Source organism: Zeus faber (assembly GCF_960531495.2).
Source record: "Zeus faber genome assembly, chromosome: 4".
NCBI lineage: Eukaryota > Metazoa > Chordata > Actinopteri > Zeiformes > Zeidae > Zeus > Zeus faber.
In genome coordinates this window covers 12,592,056-12,601,799 of record NC_137191.1, presented here as the reverse complement: position 1 = coordinate 12,601,799, position 9,744 = coordinate 12,592,056, and the positions used below count along the sequence as shown (strand labels likewise).

Here is a 9,744-nt window from a genome sequence, read left to right as displayed (position 1 = left end):
TCCCTGGTCGAGCCTGGCAGGGGGTCTTGCCATAATAAAAGGTTTGGGAATCTCCGCTCTATTTCTGCGGCGTGCGCGGTGACAGGGGGGACGCGCCCCGCCCCAGCGTGACGGGTGGAATCAGGTGCGGGACAGTTTCCCAATCTCTGATCCCGTGGATTACGCCTCCGACGGGACCAGAAATAGCTCCGCGCGTTTCCACGTCGCGCGTAGAACCAGTCGCGCTCCTCATCACGCTCTCCATCCCATCATTTGGGGATGGAAGGGCCGCGCCTCGGTTCGACTGGAACAATTGACTTTGAGTTAATTTCTTTATACTAAAACAATTTTCGTATTTCCTTCTGTCAGGAACAATGATGACCCGTCTGTTACGAGGGTGCGCGTCCACCGGTGGTTAAACCGTTTTTAAGACAAAACAAACAAGCGAAACAAAAAACAAAAAAATCGAATTTATTCGTTAAGAAAAAAAAACAACAACTCGTCTCCGTTGACACCTTGGAATGGAGGACGCGCTGAGACCCAGGCTGTGTTACCTGACCAAGGGGGACCGGGGCTACGGCTTCCACCTGCACGGGGAGCGGAACAGAGGCGGGCAGACCATCAGCAAAGTGGAGCCCGGCTGCACCGCAGACCTGTCCGGGCTGAGGGCGGGGGACCGCCTGGTGGAGGTGAACGGAGAGAACGTGGAGCAGGAAACACACCACCAAGTGAGCCTTGCATCCGCGTGATGTGCGGCTGTGACTCGGCCTGGGAGATTAAGCTGCGGACCAGTTTGACAACTTTTCCCGTTGCCCAGGGGCCCCGCTGACATGGGGCCTTTGTCTTCACGGGTGTCTTCGATTCTGTTCCTCAGTAGTCAGAGCTTTTTACTCAAGCAAAAGAAGACATAGCCTGACTCATACTGAAGTATTGTAGTAAAAGTGAAATGGCCACATTGTCATTCATACTTAAGCAAAATTGTATAAGTACTTGATTTTTAATGTACTTAAAGTATTAACAGTAAAATGACTTGTTATATCCAGTGCCCTGATACAACAGTGTTTATAATATCCTGATTACATTATTTTTATCTTAACCACAATAACAAGACTGTTATAAATGTAGTACAGTAAACAGACAGACAGACTGACAGATTGATAGATGGATAGATATTTGTTTTGAAAATCTTTGGAGTAAAAGTCGAAAGTGTCCAAAACAGAGCTTTCTTAATGAAGTACAGATACTTAAAAAATGCATTTAATTACAGTAAAAAAAGAAATTTTTACTTGTACTTTGTTACTTTCCACGACTGACGTCTGCTACAAGACACAAAACTACGACTGGAAACTTTCCCCCTTTCTATTCTAAATCCATTATCATGCTCTACTCTCACCTTATCTAATAATATCTAATAGTATTGTTTAAAATGATCTTATCACCACTCCTAAACATCACTTATTCTATGCTCGCTAACATTTAACCATCCCTTTGTCCCTGTAAAGGTGGTGGATCGTATCCGAGCGGTGGAGCACAGGACCAGGCTGCTGGTGGTGGACAGAGACACGGACGACTATCTGCTCAGGCACGGCCTGGCCTGCACCGAGGACCTGGCCGTGGAGATGGGCACCTTCTCCCCCAGGCCCACCCCTCCCACGTCCCCAGTGTCCAGGGAAAACGGACCTCTCTCCCCCAAACGCCTCCTCGAACACTCGCCCAAACACAGAGACGCCGACTCGCCCACGCACACGTTCGCGTACAGCCCCACGCAGACCGGGAAGGCCAGACCGCCCTCCGTGACATCCGACTCTGCCCCGGAGACGGAGGTAAGCGTCGCTCCAGGGTACATTTACAATTAGGTTTGCTATAGTAGTCACATGCATTAGTCGACACTGTTTGTCTCGTAATAGAAATAAACCATCAAATTTCAATTAGAATGAAAAAATAATAATAATCGCAGATTAGTTATGGCTACCATAGAATAAACAGATAACCGTGTTGCCTTCACACATGCACCAATCCACAACCATACTTTTTGTGCAGGTTTACTTGCAGGATGGATGTAACTCTTATTCCAATTTAACCTCTTTAATTATGATATAGTATACAGCCAGTGGATTATTTCAATTTGAGGGGGTCTTTTTGCCACTCTGGCAGATCGTAGAAGGCCAATGTGTTGCTTTCCCAGGAGTGTGTGATCTTGCGCCAGAAACCATCCAGATATAAAACCGGACTTGGGCGTCAGACAGGCTGCCTGGCTCGATGCTGCGATGTGTCCCTTTTTCGGTTCTCTAATCCTGATTTTAAAAAAGGTCCCCATGCGCTTGTAGTGCTCCATACTTCTGACCCAGATTTTTTTTGTTTTACAGACTTTTGATTGGTGGGTGCTCAGTAGAAAAAGGTTAAACATGAATATTGATCTGGTGACAGTGTGATGACAGCAGGCTGGTAGGGGCCTAATCATTGGATATCGTCTATGACAGACAATATCTTTGAGCCTCCATTTAAACACAGATGTCCTGACTAGTTAAAATGGTTCAACGTATCGTACTCTAATAGTGTGGTATCCGGGTGTAAACCGAGCGTATACACCAACTTGTTTTGTCCCCAATGCGAGGTGTGTTTTTCAACACCCGCCGACCACGTTGAATACAAAGGAGAGCCTTTGGACAGACACTTTGACGGAGCATGAACGACGGCTGGATTTTTACCTTCAACAAAGTCAGAGACACTTTTCCACGCTGTTTTGAATCCAACACCGTTTTTCTTTGCTTCTTAATCCCTGTCGCCTTTATTCCCGTAAACCTCATACGATTGTCTTTTCACTGACAGATGTGTCTGGGAAGTAGGGCAGACGACTAATCCGATCCGGGCTGGAAATGAATGTGACATGAAACAGGAGTCTCGAGAAGTAGGGAAGTGGGCTGTTTTTGAGGAAAGTAGCGGTTAAAAGGGCTGGTTTCTAGTTGTTTGTATTATTCATTTTGGATCTTAAAGCACGACGACATTGTTGCACAGACATGTATGTGTGGAGAGACAGACACACACACACACACACACACACACACACACACACTCGCACACAGGCATCCATTGTGGGTTCACACACACCTGTTACATCACCCTTGAGATCAGAGTTAGAAGTAGGTGTAATTTAGTTATCAGAACCTTGTGACTGCACGCACGCACGCATGCACGCGCGCGCACACACACACACACACACACACACACACAAGGTATATGCATAAACCTGAATCAATGGATGCAAAATGAATTATGTTTTGTTAGTCTCACAGTCTCAGCGTGACCGGGACAGTGTGTTTGGAGTCCAAACACAGCGGGTAAGTGGCTTAGGTCAAACAGGCATCTGTTTAGCAAGGTGTCAAGGTAAATACAGGCTGGCCCTCAGCTGCTAATCACAGCTCCCTGTCCCATCTCTCTCTACTATGGGAAAGGAGAGCAGATCGGACGAGCAGAATGAGGCATCAGTGACATGGAACAGTGGAATTTGCAAGATGGTATAATGTACCCTTTGTAAGTGCAGACAGGCACCAGGGAGATGGGGACAGATGATAGCCGCCGCTTATGTCATCGGGTCAAAAGATATGACGGAGTTGGAAATTTCAGTGCAATTGCTGTGCATCTTAAAGTGGTATTCGATAATATAATTTTGTTAAAAAATGAGACGGAGCAATTCAATGTATTTTGTATTTTGCATTTTGTGCGTGCTTCTCTATGTGCTGTTGACATTGTTGGTGGTGGGGTCCGCCTTTCGCGCACTGATCCTGGCATGCACGAGAAGTGAAAGGAATAAACATAATACAAACTAGCTGCTCATCGATATGAATGAATGTTCACCAAAAAAAACCAACCAGCACCCTCGGATGAAAAAAATATCCCCACGGGAGTGATTACATGAGGGGGCGTGGGGGACGCCGTGATCGACCGTCACTGTGACATGCTGCAAACTGCTAGAAGATCCATTGCCACAACAACCTCCACTGTTTTCTGTTTTGTCACCACAACTTGATCTTTGACAGAGCAGGAACAAACGCTGTCTCGCTCGCTTAACGGATACAACCTATAATGTCACCAAATACACTCAAAACACACACAGAGGTTTGGGTCATCACTACGCATAGTTAGACTCTATCAGAGACTACACAAGTGTGTGTGTGTGTGTGTGTGTGTGTGTGTGTGTGTGTGCCACCCTCAGGACCCGAAAACAGATCCAAAGCCAAAATACGTCATGTGTAGTAGTCCAGGTCAGATCAGGATGGACAAATCAGTCACGCAATGTCTGACCCCGTCGTCCCTGCCCCCCTCCCGCTCTGGGCCAGTCTCAATGAACCTCGGGCAGATCCACTTATCCCACGCTCAACGCTCCCCGCGGTCACTGCCGGTTCCTGGCACCCGGCACTTTCTCGGCACTTTCGCCCAGCCGCCTTGTTCAGTTCACCCCTCGAACCTGTGGTTACGGTCAATGTCGCTTCCGAGTTGAAAAGTGACATTTGGAATGAGAGCAGGGTTCCAAAGCCTCCACCAGCCCAATGAGAAGTAACACCGCTGGCGTCTTCCTAATTCCCCACGGTGACGGTTACCTTCATTATCAGGAGTAAAAGATTCGGAATCCTCAACCTGAAACGTCTCATGAAAATTCCATCCGTCCCGCTGTTCCCAGCTGCTGGTGGAGCCCCCGTCGGTGCTGCCGGCGGTGACGGCGCAGCTGCTGCCCCGGCTGTGTCAAATGGTGAAGGGGGAGCGCGGCTATGGCTTCAACCTGCACAGCAACAGGGCGCGACAGGGGCAGTTCATACGCTGGGTCGACCCCGGATCTGCTGCCGAGGCGGCTGATGTCAGGCAGGGAGACCGGCTGGTGGAGGTACACACGTACACACACACACACACACACACACACACACACACACACACACACGGGCCAAACATAACCAAAGTGGTGCATTATCATAGCCAAATATGTAAAATATCACGCTTCACATTGCTAGCTCTTGAATTAAGGTGAATAGGCCAGCAAACACATACTGTAAACAGGTCTGTACACTGATTTTGTGATCAAATTGGATTAGATCAGATTATGTAGCAGGACACAGGAAGGTTAGAGCCTGAGAGATGGTGTGTAGAAGAGACGAGAGGAAAAGACAGACCAGGATAATCTTGAATGGAGGGATTATGAGAGAGAGAGAGAGAGAGAGAGAGACAGAGAGAGGTTCACCAAAACAATACAAAAAAAATGTGCATGCTTCATAGATTTCATAAGGTATTCAAAGGTCGATTCTACAAAGTTATTGATTCCAGTGTAGGGGGTAAAACATACATCTTCAAATCAATGCACAATGTACACAAACAACAAGTGTGGTGCTTCTCTCAGAAGCGTGGAGTGAAACCGGGTTGCTGTTCGAGCCCAACCGTGCTCAACATTTACATAAACCAATTTGCAGACGACCTGAACCTGCTGCTCTGTGCAAACGACCTGAACCTGCTGCTCTGTGCAGACGGCCTGAACCTGCTGCTCTGTGCAGACGGTCTGAAACTGCTGCTCTGTGCAGAAGACCTGAACCTGCTGCTCTGTGCAGACGGTCTGAACCTGCTGCTCTGTGCAGACGACCTGAACCTGCTGCTCTGTGCAGACGGTCTGAACCTGCTGCTCTGTGCAGACGACCTGAACCTGCTGCTCTGTGCAGATGACCTGAACATGCTGCTCTGTGCAAACAACCTGAACCTGCTGCTCTGTGCAGACGGTCTGAACCTGCTGCTCTGTGCAGACGGTCTGAACCTGCTGCTCTGTGCAGACCACCTGAACCTGCTGCTCTGTGCAGACGGTCTGAACCTGCTGCTCTATGCAGACGGTCTGAACCTGCTGCTCTGAGCAGACGGTCTGAACCTGCTGCTCTGAGCAGATGACCCAGTCCTTATGCCTCCCCCCCAGCAGAGCTGGCAACAGAGCCTGGACCTGCTGGAGCAGCACTGCCAGACCTGGCCCCTGGCAGTAAATAGAAAAGACCAAATCAGATATTCCAGATCTCAGGGAAACAAATACAGCTTAACAATAGGCACAAAAAAAATTGAAAACTGTTCAAATTACAATTATTTCGGGATACAAATCAATTCCAATGGAAGTTTTAATTCAGCAGTAAATTCTAAAAACATTCAATGCAATAACACGGCAAATTTACATTCAAATTCCAATTTCAATCCAGCTCAAATCATTTCAATCTGTCATAGAACCACTACTCCTCTGTAGCAGTGAGGTGTGGGGCCCTTTTTCACACCAAAACTTTCCCTAATGGGACAAACACCTAATTGAAATCATGCATCATGGAGAATTCAGAAAAATAATCCCACAAGTGCACATAAAAACCACAAACAATGCCTATAGAGCTGAATTAGGACAATTACCACTACTCATCAAATCCAAAAAAGATCAATTAAATATTGGCTCCATCTCAAAAACAGCGACCCCAGCTCCATCTAGGCCGGCCGCTTTAAGAAAACATGGCCCCCAACAGGAGAGCCACTCTGCCGTGCAACCAGAATAAGGTACAGACAGAGCTGCACTTTGTGACAAAGTGCACAAACCTCAAAACAATCAGAACAAAATACTGAAATATTGAGGAAGGGTGAGTGACCCCCCCCCCAACCACTGCAGGGTACCCCGTCTCACCGTGGCATGTAAGCCATGCATGTGTATTATATAGACATGTGTACGACTGTGTATGTATGTATGTATGTATGTATGTATATACACCAATCAGCCACATTATTAAAACCATTGACAGGTGAAGTGAATAACACTGATGTTCTCGTTACAATGGCACCTTCAAGGGGTGGGATATAACCTGGCGACAGGGTCATGGGAGCCCATGGGCTCATTGATGTGCGTGGGGAGGGAAGGCTCGCTTGACTGGTCCGATCCCACAGAAGAGCTACTGCAGCTCAAATTGCTGAAAAAGTTAATGCTGCTATGATAGAAAGGTGTCAGAACACACAGTGCATCACAGCTTGCTACGTATGGGGCTGCATAGCCGCAGACCGGTCAGAGTGTCCATGCTGACCCCTGTCCACCACTGAGAGCACCTACAAAGGACACGTGAGCATCAGAACTGGACCATGGCGTGTGCCTCGTTTACCTGTATGTATGTATGTATGTATGAGATGGCACCAGGATGCACTATATGAAGACGGAAAGTCGGTGGAGGCGGTGTGATGCTCTGGGCAATGTTGTGCTGGGTCCTGGCATTAATGTGGATGTTACTCTGGCACATACCACCTACCTAAACATTGTTGCAGACCAAGTACACCCCTTCATGGCTACGGTATTCCCTGAAGGCAGTGACCTCTCTCAGCAGGATAATGATCCCTGCCACACTGCAAAAAGTGTTCAGGAATGGATTTAGGAACATGACAAAGAGTTTGATCATCTGTGGGATGTGCTGGAACAACAAGCCCGATCCACAGGGGCCCCACCTCACAACCTGAAGGATCTGCTGCTGACGTCTTGGTGCCAGATACCACAGGACACCTTCAGAGTTGTTATGGAGTCCATGCCTCGATGGGTCGGCGCTGTTTTGGCGGCACGAGGGGGAGGCTAAGCAAAATTAGGCAGGTGGCTTTAATGTTGTGGCTGATCGGTCTATGTATATATACAGAAATACAGTAGAAATGTTTATAATCAGCACGCCAGTGGCTCACCTGGTAGAACATATCATTTTCAAGGCTAAAGTCCTTGCCGCCGCAGCCAGGGTTCGATTCCTGCACGAGGCCATTTGCTGCATGTCACCCCCTCTCTCTCTCCTGTCTCTCTGTACTGTCACTGTCCAATAAAGCATGAAAAATGGCACAAAAAAAAAAAAATATATATATATATATATATATACAGTATATATTGATACTGTAGGGGTGTGTATATTTGCATGTTTGCATGTGTAGGACAGTGTACTTCTACTACTACTTCTTTTGAAACAACAAATTTTATCACTTCATAGTTCTATTAGATTAGTATTATTTTCTATCTGTACAATGTGCATTGGCAATACTGTATTTATTTATGGTCATGCCAATAAAGCCTCATGTGCACAGTCATTTGCATGGGTTTGAGTATGTGTTTCTGTAGAATATGTGGTTATGGGAGTGGAGGGAGACTGGAGGAGAAAGAGGATTTGTTGCTGCTCAAATCACTAAGTCCTTATTTGTTTGTTCTCAAACACTGGCGAGTGGGCGCTCCCTGCTAACCATGGTGTGTCATTGCATCCTTAATTATCACCTTCACGTTTCACCGGCCCTCACACGTGACCCAACCTCCCTCCAATTCTGTCCAGGTCCACTTGTCTGTCTCTTCCTCCTTGAACCCAAGCATCCCCCCTGCCTCACTGTCTCTTCCGCTCTCTCTCTCTCTCTCTCTCTCTCTCTCTCTCTCTCTCTCTCTCTCTCTCTCTCTCTCTCTCTCTCTCTCTCTCTCTCTCTCTCTCTCTCTCTCTCTCTCTCTCTCTCTCTCTCTCTCTCTCTCTCTCTCAGGTAAATGGCGTTGCCGTCCAAGGTTTGAGGCACTCCGAGGTGGTGGCCCTCATACGAGCAGGAGGGGAGGAGATACAGCTCCTGCTGGTCGACCAGGAGACCGATGACCTCTTCCTGAGACTCGGGATCGCACCCGACAGCAGCCACGTCAGAGGTCCTACAACTCAACTCACACGACCCCCACCCCCATGTCCCCAACTGTCACGTGGCTATATCCATGACGTTCCTCTGTTTCCCTTACAGAGGTCTACGTCGACGAGGCCGTCGGCGAGGGCTCTCTGCCCGACTCGTCCCCGACCTCCGACCTCCCCGCCACGGACCCACCGGACATCAACATCACGCTGACCGACTCGCCGATCACAAACTACTCCCCAAAATCCCGGACCAATCACGGGAGCTCCACGTCCCAGTCCTCCAGGGGCTCGACCACCCAGTCAGAGTTCAGCAGCTCGGATGTGAGCATCCAGGTGCGGCCCCCCAGGAGCGTCTGTCTCTCAAGTGTTTCCATTTTCCCCAAAAATAAAGCTTTAATAAACCTTTTTAAAGTAGCCGTACACTAGCTTGTAGCTTTACAGCCTTCATCAGGAGACGGTGTCAGAAGACAGCGACGTCTCCTGAGGAAGGCTACCCCCTCGGGGGTGATCCCGTCCTAAAAGTCGTTTGTGGTCACGGCAGATCCCCGATGAGGACGAGAGGCAGGTGGCGTCGGACCCCTTCCAGGAGAGCGGCCTGCGTCTGAGTCCCACGGCGGCGGAAGCCAAAGAGAGGGCCCGTGCAAAGCTGAACAAAAAGAGAGCACCCCCTATGGACTGGGGCAAAAAACAAGAGATCTTTAGCAACCTATGACGGACCTGGGGAGACGGAAACAAGACGCTGAGAGAGCACGCGAGGGGACGGGAAAACACATGAAGTGGGCGCGGGAGGCGTTCGTCAATGTCTGTACCCACGTGCGCTGGCTTTTGGTTCGAACGTCGCCTTTCATTTCGACCAGCGACGATACCAGATGAAAAAACCTGAAGAAAACACTTTTCAAATAATACACGCCCCTGCTTGTGCAGCTGGTGCAGATGAACGGCTTTAGATACTGTGTTCTTACCCTGTGTACTGGAAATGGATATGATACTGCTAACGCTGAGGTCAAAGGGACATATTATGAATTCTTCCTTATATTCTGTAAAAAAAAAATATATATATATATTTATTAAATTGCTCCTGTAGTTTGATCTCTCATGAGAT

General features: G+C 48.2%; 1 protein-coding gene across 1 annotated transcript; it reads left to right on the top strand.

The window, feature by feature from the left end:
* Nucleotides 1–500: 500 nt before the first annotated feature.
* nherf2 (NHERF family PDZ scaffold protein 2) lies at nucleotides 501–9,354 on the top strand (the record flags this gene model as incomplete). Its single annotated transcript, XM_079999406.1, has 6 exons — nucleotides 501–707; nucleotides 1,482–1,802; nucleotides 4,658–4,858; nucleotides 8,509–8,662; nucleotides 8,752–8,975; nucleotides 9,184–9,354. 6 exons carry the CDS (start codon nucleotides 501–503, stop codon nucleotides 9,352–9,354), a joined length of 1,278 nt encoding a protein of 425 aa, XP_079855532.1.
* Nucleotides 9,355–9,744: the final 390 nt, after the last annotated feature.